Here is an 18,024-nt window from a genome sequence, read left to right on the forward strand (position 1 = left end):
TGCCACCCCCAAACCGTGAAGGTTCGTGATCTAGACATTAACCCTCAAACAAGAAAAGTACTACTACAAGTCTACAATCTTCCTATATTCTCAACTTCTCATAGGTTTTTGTTTTTTCGTAGTTTTAGAATTATTAACTTATTTAGATATTTAGTAATGTTCCTATTATTTTATAAAGGTACTAATTAAAATATTTGACAATTACTAGTATTGTTTAGGATTTAGGGAAAATGACGGAGTAAAGTAAAAAAGTAATACTCTCTCCGATCCCCATTAAATGTCCTATATTTAATTAGTGGAATGTGTGGTCCACCACTGAAATTGGTAAAAGTGAAATGAGACATTTATTGGGGACCGTCTAAATAAGAAAATATGAGACATTTAATAAGGGCCGGAAGGAGTAATAAAGTGGTTTTTGCCAAAATGAATATTAATCCAAAATATAAAATTAATCACTTGTGAGATATAGGAGTGTAGTACTCCCTCTGTCCTCGAAAAGTAGAGAGGGTTTTAATATATAATTGGTAAAGTAAGAGAGTAATAGGAAAAGTAAGAGAGAGGGAGGGGAAAGGTAGTGAAATGAACGTGGGGTCTATATTTAGAATGATATATAGGATTAGTATTGAATGAAAACTTTTCATTTTAAACTTAGTCTATTTTTTGTGGACGGACTAAAATGATAAAATTTGTCTATCTTTTAGAAAAGAAAGGTGTATATAAAAGTTCAAAAGAGGTACTCCTATTTACATTCCACTTTAATTTTTTCCACTGACTTTCCTATGCATTTATATTTACTATATCAAGTCAAACCTAGGGACTTAGGAATACTATTTTAGACCACTTCCGTGTAGGATAGAACTTATACTACAATTCACAACTTAATTATATGTCCCACCAAGCAAAGATACGTCAGCAGATACGTAGCCTTGTCAATATATTCCCTTCTCATCTATTCAACTCTCCCTTCTCATCTATTCAACTCAGTCTCTCTTACACGGATATCTCTCTTGAACCCCAAGAAATATCCATGCCTTTAAGGCTTTTACTAAGAACTAATGCCAAATTCTACGGTCCCACGACTCTCTCTGTCTAGTATATATATCTCGAGTTAGGACAGTCTCACCACACAACAACACATCCACAATAGATTATCATAAAGTATTCAATCCTATCCCTTCCACTCATTCTAGTGCCAAAATGAAACAACTACACCTTGTCCTCTTCCCATCCATGGCTCACGGCCACATGATCCCCATGCTCGAGATGGCGAAGCTCTTCATCACAAGAGGCCTCAAAGCCACCATCATCGCCACCCCTTCCTTCTCCGCTCCCATCACCAAAGCCCAAAACTCGGGCCTCGATGTCGGCCTCGTCCTCACCCCATTCCCTCCACAGGGCTCCTCCCTTCCCCACAACATCATCTCTTTCGACCAAATGACCGATCCCGATCTCACCTCCAAATTCCTCCGGGCCATGGAGCTGCTGCAGGAGCCCGTCGAGGCAATCCTGCAAGACCTCCGCCCTGACTGCCTCGTCTCGGACATGTTCCTCCCGTGGAGTGCCGACTCTGCAGCCAAATTCGGAATCCCACGCCTGGCCTTCTACGGGACCAGCTTCTTCTCGCGGTGTGTGTCCGAGCAGATCGAGGTCCACAAACCGTTCAACAGCGTGACGTCGGATTCAGAGCCGTTTCTCTTGCCCGGTCTTCCTCACGAAATCACGCTTTTGAGATCGCAGATTTCTCCGTTTTTTCTTCAAGAAAGTGATAATGACTTCGCAAAACTGTTTAAGAAAATGAATGAGGCTTGGGAGAAGACGTATGGAGAGGTTGTGAATAGCTTCAACGAGCTCGAATCCGCTTATGCCAATCACTACAAGAACGTTATCGGGAGGAAGGCGTGGGAGATTGGCCCTCTTCTTCTATGCAACAACACCAGCAACAAGATTCAGCAGAGAGGAAAGGAATCCGCCATCGATGAGCACGAGTGCTTGGCTTGGCTCGACTCCAAGAAGCCGAATACCGTCGTCTATGTGTGTGCAGGCAGTGTCGCCACCTTCAGCCACGCGCAGCTGCGCGAGACCGCAGCAGGGCTGGAGGCGTCCGGGCAAAATTTCATTTGGGTCGTGAGGAAAAGCAAAGAAGAAGACGAGGATTGGCTGCCACTAGGTTTCGAGGAGAGAGTGGGGAACAGAGGGCTGATCATAAGGGGGTGGGCTCCTCAGGTGATGATTCTCAATCATGCGGCGGTGGGGGCCTTTGTGACGCACTGTGGGTGGAACTCGACCCTGGAAGGGGTGTGTGCAGGCGTGCCAATGGTGACATGGCCGGTGTTCGCAGAGCAGTTTTTCAATGAGAAGCTGGTGACGGAGGTTTTGGGGACTGGGGTTTCTGTTGGTAATAAGAGGTGGATTCTTAGGGAGAGCGAGGGAGTCGAGCGGGACGCGGTGGCGAGGGCATTGGAGGAGGTTATGGTGGGAGGAGGAGCGGAGGAGAGGAGAAGGAGAGCTGAGAACTATAAGGAAATGGCGAAGAAGGCCGTTGAAGAAGGTGGATCTTCATATAATAATTTGAATGATCTCATTGAAGAATTGAGCAACTATGTTGCTCCCACCAAACAATACACAAATTAGGACTTTTTGTATGTATGATTTTTGTCTACTTTGCTATTTTAGTTTGATTTGAAAATGCAAGTTTAGGTTCCTAAAAGGTAGTAGTAGTATCTTGAGATAGCAAGAAAATAATCTGCTATAAAAATCAAATGACTAGGGAGTAGGAGTTTATATTTTAAAGAAATTAATTTGTTCTCCTTCCATCCCACTAAAGATGATTCACTATCCTTTTTGGTTTGTCCCAACCAAATGATCCGTTACTATAAATGGAAACACATTTATCTCTACTTTATTCTCTTCACTTAACACACAAAATAATGATGCATAAAACTCTGTACTGCCCGTGGAATGGGTCATCTTCTTTGAAATTGAGGGAGTATAACCCAACATACCTAGGATAGACCGCTCCATATGAATTAATAACCCAACTAATTAACATTTCTTCATCAAATTACAATCATGATTATAAAGACACACAGTATGAGCAGAAACAGAACAAAACCTTCGTTTTCTAACAGTTCTAGTTAGTCTTTCCTTCTAACCATAATCTTTTTCTTTCCAAACAGTAAGATTAAAATTTTGAAACAATCTGAAATTATACTAACAATTCATTATTAAGAATAATGTAACGACCCGCCATTTTAGGGTATAATAATAATGGCGATCGCTATCTAGGAAGACTTAAATGCAACAAAGATCATAGGCTAGGGTCTCATTTAAAGGTAATTTACCAGAGCATTTAATGAACAATTAAGTAGGAGAAGAATAATGCCTTAACAATTGAATCCAACAAAAAAGGCTATCACAATAAATGCTCCGAAATAGCAAGGTTCCCAAAATAATCTCATCCGTTTCGTATCTAAAATACTCCCACGAAATAAAATAATTCAACCCAACCAAAAGATCACAAGTTTCATATTTTTAGCGGAAGCGACCAAGAGAGAAGTGAAGCTATATATGGAGACACAACGACACTTAAAGTTTCAACAGATCATGTTATTATTTCCTACTCAACACCGCCGCCCGCTCGTCACCGCTCAACCTGCACATAGGGAAAACACATGCAGGGCTGAGTACTATAATCATACTCAGTGGACTCATTGCCATAAACAGTTTTATCACAAAAATAGTTATCATGCCACGAGGGATAGGCACGACAAAACAAATCAAGGCATGATAACACATATTTCATTCTCATCAATATCAGTTTAGGACAATGTCCTTATTTTAAAAGAAAGCCCACCTTGTCGGCTTAGCTCGAAAGTGTTCTCGTCTCCTCGTTTATCACGCTGAGAGCGCGAAGTATCACCTTTAAATTAGGCGTATCACAAATCAGTTTCGAACATTGATTCAAAATCATGCATGTTCCACGTTTCCCTTTTTCCCATCGATAAATCTTTAATATCAACATCCAAAAATCAAAGTACGATTAGTATATCGTTTTTATTCGAATAACAACTCCAGATTCACCATCAAATCGTGTCACGCATGAGTGTTCTACACACACAACACACGCACACGAACACAACACATGTGCACGCCTTCCGAGGCGTGCACACACACACACACACGGTCGCACACTTACACGGCCACACACACACACACATCCATGCATCCCAAATTCATCAATTTAATTTCCCCTTCACTCAATCTAAATGCATGTGGACTCAAGAACACCGATTGATCGGTAGAAGAAGAAAGATTAATATAGAAAATACCTTTTTCAAAAGAACGAACGGTGGAAACAAGTTATAGCCTTGATTCTTCAATAAATTCTTGAATTTCAACTTGGATTCTTCTCAATTGATGGAGAAATCTTAAAGAAAAGTAGAAGAAATTTTTGGAGAGAGTGGGAGAGAGATTTCGAAATTCTTGGGGGAGTGGGGCGATTTTTTATCTGATTCTAGGTTTAGGTTTCTCTCTTATTTATAGAGTGCAAAAATAATATCTCTAATTAAATAAATTAAAGATTTGAGAAGATATGGAGAGATTTGATTTTAGTAGCTGGCGTGTATTTTGGGAGAAATAAGGGGGATTTTCGAATTATAGGCTATTTAATTAGCCTATGATTTTATTTGGATATTTTATGGAGTATAATAAAATATCACGGAGCAGAAAAATAATAAATCCTCCCAAATAATTATGGAATAGGCGATTTTTATGCCTCTGATTTAAATTCAAATCCTAATTCAAATAGGATATGACAAGATCTTCTTAGATATGGTAAGATATGCTAGGATATTTGAATTTATATATGGAAGAGAATAAACAAGGGATCAATTAATATAATAAAATAATCCCTTCTCCCAATAATAGGAGATTTTCAAAAATCTCCTTGATACAAACATGGGGGCCGAAAATATATGAGATAAATTAGGAATATTCGGACTTTGGATTTAATTCGGATAATTATCCCAAGTAAATAATTAAATCCAAGAAAATAAGATTTCTCCTCCAATAATGACATGGGTCGAAATTTCCAAATAAATCAATAGTGCTCCTATTTAATTCTCACTCATCCCTTAGGAAAAATAATTCACCACAGTATTATTTCACCCCACATCAAAATATTCACATATTCGAATTTCGCCTCCACTTCACATTTTCCAACGACTTTGACCATTCTATGGCCACGTCATATTTTCCACATCTTTGACTTTTCAACGCCACGTTATATATTTGACTATTCAAATAAATCTCAATTCCACAACGCAACTAGGTCACAAAGCAATCGTGCAATTAATTAACTCATCAATTAATACCATAGCACTAAAGACATTTAATGCAAAAAATTTATAACCCAAAAATTAGGATTTGAAAAAGTGGAGCGTTACAAATAACGTACCCCGTAGCATGTGGGCAAATCCAATTCCAGATTATCAAATGAATAAGAAAATGATTATGGTTAGAAGGCCCAATCTTTTTATCGCCCTTCTAATCAAAATTCAATCTTTTTAGGGGTTACCTACTATTACAGGGCCCACTCAACAACCAAAGCAAGCAATCAAAGAGTTCCATCAAATTCAAAATTAAAAAGGTAACATTAGTGGGTTAAAACAATTTGTTACCTTGATTTCGCAAAATTGGAGTTGAGGGTGTTGAACTCCATGCTCCAACTCTCATTGCGTGGAGGTTAAAGGAGAAGGTATGAGAAGAGAAAGAGATGAAGGTACTGCGATAGTGCGATTTCAACATTAAACTTATGGGGGTTGGCTCTTAATACCGCCTGTCACAATAGGAGTCCTATTTGATTTAGGCACGAGTTTTAGTAAATATAAAAATACATGAATAAGTTAGTGGAATATAGATCCTACTTATATATTCCTTTCGTCCACGAAAAATAGGATACTTTGTAAATGTTACGAGTTTTAATATTGAATTGGTGAAATAAGAAAGAAGAGAAAAAAATAAGAAAGGAAAAAAAGTAAGAAAAAAGTTGTTTTTGTGGAATGTGAGGTCCATATTATTAGTAAGAAAAAAAGGGAAAAAAAGTAAGAGAGAAATAGTGTTAATGGAATGTAGGGTTCATATTATTAGTAATTTTATAAACAAATGTAAGAAAAATGAGTTAATAAAATATAAGATCTGCTTACTATTTACTGCATAAGTGAAATGAGATTTTTTATTGATGGACATGATAAGATGACACATTTATTTGCGGATCAGAGAAGTAATTTTTTACAAAATTAATTGTCGCATACCTTTTAAACCCGAAAATAACATTTAATGTACTCCCACAACCCCATTAAATGGCACATATTTCATTTTTCGCCCATCCACAATTAATTGACACATTTACTTTTTACTACTTATGATAATGGACCTCACATTTTACTAAACTTATTCAATTGACATTTTATTATAAAATTAATATATAAAAATAGAACACACATTCGACTAACTTTTTCCATCACTTTTTCATATAATAGTTTTTCTTAAAACTCGTGTCAAACGGTGTCAATTAATGGAGGACGATGGGGAGGTGATAGAAATCTATAGGATTTCGTTCTATAACCAATTAGTTATAAAAGAAGTAATCGATGAACTTAAATAGAGGTTTGATGAACTTAAATAGTGGTTTCGGTTCTTAATTTCTTTACATCAACAATATGAGATTTTATCATAGTGGTATATTTTTTCTTTCATTCTAAAAGCGAAGTTTTTATACAGCATATTTATCGATCTTTCTAAAATTTGTTATAGTTGTCTGAAGTAGTTGTACATTATTTATAAAATTTGAGGGCACTAAATAAAAGTTCCAGCAAATGAGCTCTTTTATGATATTTATTTCGAACTGGGGATTAGCATTTGATATTAGTATCATACAAGTACAACTGTAGTGGAGTATAAAGTTACTCCCTCCGTCCCGCTTAAGATGACACATTTTCCTTTTTAGTTTGTCCCAACTAAGATGACATATTTCCTTTTTTGGTAATTTTCTCTCTCTAATTAATACACTCAACCACTTTTTCTCACTCATATTAAAATATCCATCTTTCTTTATCTCTCTACTTTAATACTTACACCCACCTTCTCTCTCTACAATTAAACACTTTAACCAATAACTCCTAAAATCCCATGCCGACTAAGCAATGTGTCATCTTAGCCGGGACGGAGGGAGTAGTATATATTGCTTTAGCATCTATAATGACATCTTTTATAAAATTTCAAAAATTAAATTTAGTTATGGGCCATTTTTAAACAGTGTTAATAGTGAGTAGAAAAACTTTCTTCCTCTAACACGAAGTTAAGCAATTAATCATTTTAATATTACCATAATTATATCCTTTGGCGTAATTGGTCCCTTGCCCTGCAGCTAGAAAGATTATGATGCAAGAGCCGTCGTATAGCATTATAAATATTGGTGTTTCACATAAAATGCATTTTATTCGACTGGTTACGAATGTATATCATAATCATCATCTTAATATAAAATCTCCATAGCATGAATCATATGTAATTAATAATTCAGAAATTGCTACGCATAAACACATAAAATAAAACAAAATGATTGGCTCTATTTGGCAACAAAGGAAGTGGAGTAGTATTATACTCCTAGTAGTAGTAGGTTAGATCCCACCAAATAAAGATACATCAGCAGATTATACTATTATGAATCCAAGATTAATCAGTCTCAAGACTCTCTCTTATCACTACAAAATAACACATCCCCACTATATTAATCATCTTGTACCCTAAATTCCACTTCTAGTGCAAAATGAAGCAACTACACATTGTCCTCATCCCAACCATGGCTCACGGCCATATGATCCCCATGCTTGATATGGCTAAGCTTTTCATCTCAAGAGGCCTCAAAGCCACCATCATCGCCACCCCTTCCTTCTCCGCCCCCATCACCCAAGCCCAACTCTCGGGCTTCGACATCGGCCTCGCCATCACCCCATTCCCTCCACAGGGCTCCTCCTTGCCCCAAAACATCGTCTCTTTCAACCAAATCACCGATCCCGATTGCACCACCAGCATCTTCCGGGCCATGGAGCTGCTGCAGGAGCCCGTCGAGGAAATCCTGCAAGACCTCCGCCCTGACTGCCTCGTCTCCGACATGTTCCTGCCGTGGACGGCCGACTCTGCTGCCAAATTCCGAATCCCGCGCCTCGCCTTCTACTGCACCAGCTACGTCACGCGGTGCTTGTCAGAGCAAATCGAGAACAGCAAAGCCTTCAACAACGTGACAGAGGAGACGATTCTCGTGCCCGGTCTTCCTCACCAGCTCGAGTTTGAAGTATCGCAGCTTTGTCCGTTTTTCCTTGAAGAAACTGCGAATGACTTCACTGAAATGCTGGAGAAAATGAATGAGTCTTGGAAGAAGACGTACGGAGAGGTTGTTAATAGCTTCAACGAGCTCGAGTCCGCTTATGCCAATCACTACAAGAATGTAATTGGGAGGAAGGCGTGGGAGATAGGCCCTCTTCCGCTATGCAACAAGATTCAGCAGAGAGGAAAGGAATCCGCCATCGATGAGCATGAGTGCTTGGCTTGGCTCGACTCCAAGAGGCCGAACACCGTCGTCTACGTATGCGCCGGCGACACCGCCACCTTCAGCAGAGCGCAGCTGCGCGAGACCGCAGCAGGGCTGGAGGCGTCCGGGCAACATTTCATCTGGGTAGTGAGGAAAAACGAAGACGACGACGAGGATTGGGTGGCGCTAGGGTTCGAGGAGAGAGTGAGGAACAGAGGGCTGATCATAAGGGGGTGGGCCCCTCAAGTGATGATTCTCAGTCATGCTGCGGTGGGGGCTTTTGTGACGCACTGTGGATGGAACTCGATTCTGGAGGGGGTGTGCGCGGGCGTGCCGATGGTGACGTGGCCGGTGTTAGCGGATCATTTTTTCAATGAGAAGCTGGTGACGGAGGTTTTGGGGACTGGGGTTTCGGTTGGGAATAAGAGGTATATGATGAGGGAGAGCGAGGGAGTGGAACGGGACGCGGTGGCGAGGGCAGTGGAGGAGGTTATGGTGGGCGGAGGAGCGGCGGAGATGAGAAGGAGAGCTCAGAATTATAAGGAAATGGCGAAGAAGGCCGTTCAAGAAGCTGGATCTTCTTACAATAGTTTGAATGCTCTCATTGAAGAATTGACAAACTATGTTGCTCCTACCATACAAGACACAGATTAGGACTTTTTTTTATCTACTTCGCTATTTTATTTTGATTGAAAATGTAAGTTCAGGTTCCTAGAGCCTGTAGCAGTAACAACTTGGGATAGCAAGAAAAATAATCTGCTACGAGAATCAAATGGCTGCTGGGGAGTATAATTAAATTAATTCACCCAACTAATTCACATTTCTTCATTGACATACAATCATGATTATAAAGAACACACACAGCATTAGCAGAAACAGAGCAAAACCTTCGTTTTCTAACATCTCTAATTAGTCTTTCCTTTTAACCATAATCTTTTTCTTTTCAAACAGTAAGATAAAATAAAAAAACAAGCTGAAATTAAACGAACAATTCAATAATAAGAATAACATGTGGGCAAATCCGATTCCAGCATTATCAAAAAATAAGAAATCTCGGATTTATTAACAAGATTCAATCTTTTTATTAATTCACACTTCATTTACCTACTATTAGAGGACAAATCAACAAAAAAAAAGGCAAGTAATCAAAAAGTTACACCAAAATCAAGATTGAAAGGTAAAATTTGTTACCTTATTTTCGTATCATAATTAAAGTAATTCGACCACTGTAAAAATTATGGAAGTCGATAACTGTAAGCTCTTTTATGATATTCATTCCGAACTAGGGTATTACTCCCTCCGTCCCTAAAAATTTGTCACTTATTTATATTTCCGTCCATACCTAAAAATTTGTCACCTTTCACTTTTACCATTTTTGTAAGTGGGTCCCACATATTCCACTATCTCATTCTCACTCACATTTTATTATAAAATTAAAATATAAAAATAGGACTCACATGCCACTAACTTTTCAACTCACTTTCTATTACATTTTTTAAAACCCGTGCCAGATCAAATAGTGACAAATTATGGGAGATGGAGAGAGTAGTATTTAGTACTGTAGTATAAAACTAAAATATTTTATTCATATAATGACATCTTTTATAAAATGTCACAAAATTAATATAGTTATAGGCCACTCTAGTAATGCTAACAGTGAAAAGTAGAAAAACTTTTTTTAAAGTCGAAGTTAAGCAATTTATCATTTTTAATATTATTCACATTAGCAATGGCTGCTTTCCATAATAATGTATCCTTTGGCGTGATTGGTCCCTTGCCATTCAGCTAGAAAGAATTGATCATGTAAGGGCTTCCGTCATACAGCATTAGTATTAAAATACTTTCTTTTAGAGGGGACAAGTATTAACATTCCACAAATTAGACTAGTTACGGATTACTAGTCTAAGTGTTTTTAGTTGTCATGTTGATATTCCGACATGACATAAATTTTTTGCAGGATAATTTATTTCAAAATGATATTTTGACTAAACGCCATAAACGACAAGATAAAATCGACCCTTTAGTTAATAGTTGAATTACAATTTTGAACAGTTAAATTAAACGTGATATTGCTTAGTACCATTCTTTTCAATTGAGTGCGGACTATAATGCAAAAAAAAATTCTAAATAATCATAAGTACTTATATTAGTCCACCACTCATAAAAGGTGACCTTTTAATTGGAATATTTTTAGATCCCAACACATAATTAAGAATGGCACTACTCCATTAAACAATATCACGTTGATTTACGCTTACTCTATTGCAAAATGAAACAACTACACATCGTGCTCTTCCCAACCATTGCTCACGGCCATATGATCCCCATGCTTGATATGGCGAAGCTCTTCATCTCAATAGGCCTCAAAGCCACCATCATCGCCACCCCTTCCTTCGCCGCTCCAATAACCGAAGCCCAACTCTCCGGCTTCACCGTCGGCCTCGCCATCACCCCATTCCCTCCACAAGGCTCCTCCTTGCCCCAAAACGTCGTTGCTTTCGATCAAATGACCGCTCCCGATCTCACCACAAACTTCCTCCGGGCCATAGAGCTGCTGCAGGAGCCCGTCGAGGAAATCCTGCAGCAGCTCCGCCCGGACTGTCTCGTCTCCGACATATTCCTGCCGTGGACGGCTGACTCTGCCGCCAAATTCCGAATCCCACGGCTTGCCTTCTACGGCACCAGCTACTTCACTCGGTGCGTGTCGGAGCAAATCGAGCTCCACAAACCCTTCAACATCGTGACGATGTCGGATTCAGAGCCGATTCTCGTGCCCGGTCTTCCTCACGAACTCAAGTTTGTAATATCGCAGCTCTGTCCCCTTTTTCTTGAAGAAACTGCGAATGACTTCACCAAACTGTTTGAGCAGATGAATGAGTCTTGGAAGAAGACTTATGGAGAGGTTGTGAATAGCTTCGACGAGCTCGAATCAGCTTATGCCAATCACTACAAGAATGTTATCGGGAAGAAGGCTTGGGGGATAGGCCCTCTTTTGCTATGCAGCAACAAGAATCAGCAGAGAGGAAAGGAATCCGACATTGACGAGGACGAGTGTTTGGCTTGGCTCGACTCGAAGAAGCCTAATTCCGTGGTCTACATTTGAGCCGGCAGCATCGCCACCTTCAGTCGAGCGCAGCTGCGCGAGACTGCAGCGGGGCTGGAGGCGTCCGGACAAAATTTCATATGGGTTGTGAGGAAAAACAAAGAGGAAGACGAGGATTGGCTGCCTCCAGGTTTCGAGGAGAGAGTGAGGAACAGAGGGCTGATCATAAGGGGGTGGGCTCCTCAGGTGATGATTCTCAATCATGCGGCGGTGGGGGCCTTTGTGACGCACTGTGGGTGGAACTCGACTCTCGAAGGGGTGTGTGCAGGTGTGCCAATGGTGACATGGCCGGTGTTCGCGGAGCAGTTTTTCAATGAGAAGCTGGTGACGGAGGTTTTGGGGACTGGGGTTTCTGTTGGTAATAAAAGGTGGATGCTTAGGGAGAGCGAGGGAGTCAAGCGGGAGGCGGTGGCGAGGGCGGTGGAGGAGGTTATGGTGGGCGAAGGAGCGGCGGAGATGAGAAGAAGAGCTGATAATTATAAGGAGATGGCAAAGAAGGCTGTTGAGGAAGGTGGATCTTCGTATAATAATTTGAATGCTCTCATTGAGGAATTGAGCAACTATGTTGCTCCAATCAAACAAGACACTTATTAGGACTATTTTTATGTATGATTTTTGTCTACTTTGCTAGTAGTATTTTATTTTAATTTTAAAATGAAAGTTCAGGTTCCAAGAGGCTGTAGCAATAACAAAATGGGATAGCAAGAAAATAATCTGCTAAAAAACCCAACTATTAACCTAGAATATTCCAAGAACCGCCCCCAAATGAATTCATAACTCAACTAATTCACATTTGTTCATCAAATTAGAATCATGATTGTAAATACACAACATGAGCATTCATATTGAATTTAAGTTTTTTTATTTTATTTTAAAAATCCTACCCTCTCCCAGAAAACCGCACCCTCCACGTATTATCTCTTTTGCTTAGTTCAAAATCAAAATTCTCTCTTTACCATAAAAATAGACTATTTTAAAATATAGTTGGATTTTGTTTCCAGTAAATTTTTTTTGAAAACTATGAGTTCGTGATATTATATATCAAGTTTAAAGTTTGTAAAAAAAATAAATTTTTAAAAAGTAATTTCGTAATATCAGATGCCGATATTTCTATTCTTCCCATATACTTTAAACTTGACATATAATATGGCGAACTTAAAAAGTTCTGAATTTTTTCCACGGGCAATAAAGTTCGACTACATTAAAATGAGATGAATTTGTAGTCTTTAATAAATTGGACGTCATTTTTCACTAATAAGACTTTGATCATATTTCTATATATATCTCCAACTCTGCATTAAAATTTATATTATTCCAAAATTTGTTATTTCATGGGCGGACTCAAATGGAAGTGACTAGGGGCTAAAGCCCTTAATGAATTTACTTTTTAAACATTTTTTTATTGTTTTTGTTTTAAAATTTATTGATGTTTAATGTAAGTTATTGTATAACAACCTTTATAAATGATGAAAGTTATCCAAAAATGTACATTAAAATAAAAATTACACATCTAAGTCCCTATCGATGTTAATTTATGTGTCCGCCCCCGGCTATTTTAATGGGATGGGATGAATAAAACAAGTAAGCGATAATCTTAACTCATGTAATAAGATAAACATAAATTTTTTTCTTTTTTTTTTTTTAAGATAAACATAGGATGTATTATCCCTCTCTGTCAATACCCATTTTAAAACTGATACATGGATTCAAGTAACCTACAAAAGTACGTTGGACCACATAAGATATCAAAGCAAAATGAAAATGACGAGTCTTTAGACACCTCAAAGCGTGAATAGGAACGTGACAAACCAACGACTTTAAACATTTTTTAAAACACTAACTACGAAGAATATCAATATTTCAAAAGCCCCACAAAACTCTAGAAATATAAATAGGATTACTTTTACAATATTAATTGTACTAGCTTCATCACATGTTAGTTGAGTCGTGTCTTTTTTTGAGTTATCTCAAGATATATAATTGACTTATTTTCTGAAACGAGCCTTCCATTTATTAACCCTAATTTAGTTATTTTTGTATTTACTATATCATTCTATATATGCTTAGGATATGATTTAATTTAATTTACTTCCTAGAATATTTTTGTATCTCCACATATTATATTTATCTACTGAAGTCTTTCATAGTCAATCAATCAATCATAAGAATTTTTATTTTATCTGTCTTTTTACGCATGCAATACTAACCGATCATCGTGATAGGAACATCGATGCTTTAATTTCATCTCATTCTCATTCTCCATCCATTAATCCCGATGACTAAGAGATGTCGATCCTAGAAGAGGTTTGGATAGGTCAATTACTTGCTTTGCAATTTGATCGGATAATGGCAGCCATCCTACAATATAGACAAGAAGTTGGTCACCATGCACCATCAGATTGTATCCATGTGCAGTCAAATGACGAGTTCTTTTTAGGAAAAAAAATTATTTTCTCACCTATTTTACTCTTTCACCTGTTACTTTTTTTTTCAACTTTACTCTATGCACTAGCTTCTAATTTATTCACTATGCACTAGCTTCTAAACACCTACTACTTATTTTTTCAAGTTTATTCACTATGCACTAACTTCTAATCACCTACTACTTATTTCAGTTACTTCCTCCATCCACTATTAGGAATCTCATTTCTTGGTGGCACGAGTTTTAAAAAAATTAAAAAAGTGAGTGGAAAAAAGTTAGTGGAATAGAAGTCCCACTTGTATATAATAGTTTTAAATGAAATGTGAGGGGAATAAGTTAGTGGAAGGTGAGACCATATTACCATTTATAGTAAAAGTGAACCGAGACTCCTATTCGTAGACGGAGGGAGAAAGAAACACCCCAACTAAGGTGAGATAAAAGGAAGTACTTAATTTTCGTTGGTTTACTTAATATTACTTACTAGCTTAAAATTGAAATTATGAACGATTAAACTCAACATTATATTTTGTTGAAAGCTGATTTGATAATAACACCATTATTTTTGTGAATAGAGTGCGGACTACAGTGGACTAATGCAACAATATTCAAGAAGTATAATTTTTAGTCCATTATTTTAATTACAGTAGTTTAGATCCCAACAAATGAAGATACGTCGGCTGTCAGTGGTCTCTATTATTAGTACTCACCGATTCAAAGGTTACTCGTCTATATATCGAGTGGCGCGGATGCAGAATTTTAACAGTGGGATCCAAAAATAATTTATAATAAAATTAAAAAATATAAAAAATTAAAAATAATATTTAAATAGTCAAATACAATTATATTATAACATTTTACTTCTATTTTTCATCTTCTGGAATCGCTGCATGATAGTTTTATTAGTGACATTAACAAAGAAAACATTTTCAATGTAAGGAATTAAGTAATCTATAACAGTTAGTCTCTCAAACTATTACTTAAAGAACTGTTGATAAACTTCATTGCTGAAAATGCTCTTCCACTAAGGCACTAGTAACCGGATAGATCAATGACAACTTGACTAACAATAAACCAATGGAAAATTTTCATGCTTTCTTGTAGAAACCATCTTTAAAGCAAGACAACCAATCCCAGATATTTGTGAAAAATTTTCATTTATCCGGACATAAAAAGTAAAATTTTTAGGTTGATTTTCAAGCTCATTCAAAGCAATGGCAAAAAATTTTGATGGATAATAAATAGCAAGCGAAGCAGTTCTCCTATTTAAATAATATAATGAAAAATTGGAGAAAGATGAAGAATGGGCAACGACGGATTTGAATTCTGGTAGAGAAGCTCAGATCTCAAATACTCCTAATTATCTATGTTTAACTTTAATTAAATATTAAATAACATTTAATTTAATTTTAATATGAAATTACTAAAATATCCTACATTTTTTTTTAAATATTGGGGGTTCCATGGCCCCAATGGCTCTTCTTTTGTCCGCCCATGTATATATATAAACTCTTTTATACGATTTCACAACTTTTTTTCTCATACATATTACTCCCCCTGTCTTATTTTTGCAATTTTCATTCATCTTCATTAATGAATCATTTTCACTTTTTACCCAAAATAATAAATGGATCCTTCTAACTACTAATTCATTCCACTCACATTTTATTATAAAATTAATATACAAAAGTGAAATTCATATTCTACTAACTTTTCGAACTCATTTTTATATACATTTTTTAAAATTCCATCAGAACCAAAATAGACATTATGTGGAACTGAAGGAGTTTATACTAGCCCTATAAAGTCGACTAAGGATTGATACTCTTACCACCACACAATAGCACATGATTATAGTGCAATCCCAAATTATCTTCGTATATATCGAAAAGCCTTAGAGCATCTCCAATAGCGGCTAGCCGATTCGCGGCGCTAGCCGGTTGGCTTGCCGAACTATTGCAACCAGCCAGCGCACTTTTGGCGAGAAATTAGGCGAGCGCACGCCGATTTCCAGGCGCTGGCCGATGCGCTGGCCGCCATTGCAGGCTGGCGATCGGCGAGCGATCGGCCAACGAATTTTTTATTTTTATTTTTAAATTTTGAAACACTATATATTCGCGATTTTCACGTCATTTTCATTTGCACCACTTGTTTTAACGAGTTTTCTCTCTATCTAAATTTCTGTACAAGAGCAACCAGGTAAATGAGTAACACGGGTGGTAGTAGTGGTGGTAGTGGTGGTATTGGTGGGTGAAGAGTATTCGAAGAGTAAGCGAGATGTGTTTGAAATTAAATGTCCCGATCCAGAGAATCCACTAGACACCGGGTCTAGGAACTCAGAAAATCCTTGGGTAACCTGTCATTGGGCACACAATCACTTTCTTCGCCCTTTTGATGCACTTTTTATTAGCACTAAAAATACCTGCAAGTATACAGGGTAGATTTAGTATAGCTAAAGGTCAGTACCGGATATCGAACACGGGGAATATAATTACAACTGGCTATCATGTACTAAGCGTCAGATACTATCTAGAGAAACAAGAGTTTTGTTTTAACTAAGCATAAATAAATAAAGTAAAACAATAAAAGCATGAAGATAGAATTTGGCAAATAGAGGAATTTCAAGGATAATGATTTCACTAACTCTTTAGTTATTCTAATTAGTTCTATGATCATCCGACTCAAGTTTTACCACGATCTCTCCCTATCATGCATCAATACTCATGTCACAATTATTGTATGAACATATAAGATAAACCAATCAAAGCTATCACCGATCAAAGATTGACAATAATCAAGGTAACGACCAATTAGTCAAACAAAAGTTCAAGAAAAATCAAGTGGAAACGAGTTCTGAACATTAAACATAAAAGAACTACTCAAAAGTCAAATACTATCAAACCTCAAAATTCTATTGTTTAGTAATCCATAGACAGATGAACTAAAACAATAATTAAAGTACGAGACATGAAATAAACAAACAAAACCCAAGGATGAATCTTGAAGTCTCCATGCTCCTATTGTTAGGTTTGGTATACTGAAAAGCATGTTTCGAGCAAGTTTCGCTCGAATAGAATCTTGCTTGTATACGTAAAACTCTACAATCCACTTTTAACCCGATTCAGTATTATTCGAGCAGTCTCGCATGAATAGAATCACTATTATTATTACATTGTGTTTGCTTGTGCATTTATAAGATGTTTTACAAACATTTAAATGCATAAGAAGTAAACAAAGTCTAAGTCTTTTGCTTAATAGACCGGTTGTGGGCGTCGTCCACTTTAAGGTAACACGGTCAGATCTATGCAATGCTTTGCAAAAGAAAAGAAGAATTTCACAACCTAGATAGGCTTTGGCTACCTATCGTGAAAGGTTGCAATGTCAGTCCGCATATTTCTAAGCCTTACTGAAATAAGATGACATTAGTGTGGTATAGCACTGAACGGATCTAACAGCAAGACGTGTCTTTATGCTATCTACCGAAAGACTAGGTCTTGATAAAATACTATTTCTTAATCTACATATGTTAGCATTGAGCATACGGTATTGATTATGCACTACTTTGACTTATCAAATGGTGCGGGTTTTTCGCAACCCAATAATCCCGATATATTGGGTAGTGGTGATTAATATCTAGCGATGCTAGGATTGCTATTATGTTGAATCGTGCACGAGGTGAGTCTCGTTTGATAATGTCCTCAAGAGGAGCTCGAACAAGGTTTTATTATTCGGAAAACTGACCAGTTGGAGTTTTATTACTCTATGAATAATAAATAAATGTTTTTTGCTAAGTCCACTCTTGGAATTAATAAGATATTAATTAATTAAGTCCATAGCAGACATTAATTAATTAATGGACATTTATATCTTAAGCGCGGGAAATAAACAATAAAAGTGGAAACCCGGATTACT

At 37.3% G+C, this 18,024-nt stretch overlaps 2 protein-coding genes and 1 pseudogene across 2 annotated transcripts; all 3 read left to right on the forward strand.

Annotated features, from left to right (window-relative positions):
• Nucleotides 1-1,021: 1,021 nt before the first annotated feature.
• LOC125222947 (scopoletin glucosyltransferase-like) lies at nt 1,022-2,855 on the forward strand. The gene has a single exon (XM_048125852.1). The coding sequence runs from the start codon at nt 1,198-1,200 to the stop codon at nt 2,629-2,631; it is 1,434 nt and encodes a 477-aa protein (XP_047981809.1). The 5' UTR covers nt 1,022-1,197; the 3' UTR covers nt 2,632-2,855.
• Nucleotides 2,856-7,711: 4,856 nt separating this feature from the next.
• On the forward strand, nt 7,712-9,404 carry LOC125218668 (scopoletin glucosyltransferase-like). The gene has a single exon (XM_048120384.1). It carries the CDS (start codon nt 7,829-7,831, stop codon nt 9,242-9,244), a length of 1,416 nt encoding a protein of 471 aa, XP_047976341.1. The 5' UTR covers nt 7,712-7,828; the 3' UTR covers nt 9,245-9,404.
• Nucleotides 9,405-10,746: 1,342 nt separating this feature from the next.
• Nucleotides 10,747-12,363, forward strand: LOC125224196 (annotated as a pseudogene).
• Nucleotides 12,364-18,024: the final 5,661 nt, after the last annotated feature.

The sequence above is a fragment of the Salvia hispanica genome, chromosome 4, assembly GCF_023119035.1.
Source record: "Salvia hispanica cultivar TCC Black 2014 chromosome 4, UniMelb_Shisp_WGS_1.0, whole genome shotgun sequence".
NCBI lineage: Eukaryota > Viridiplantae > Streptophyta > Magnoliopsida > Lamiales > Lamiaceae > Salvia > Salvia hispanica.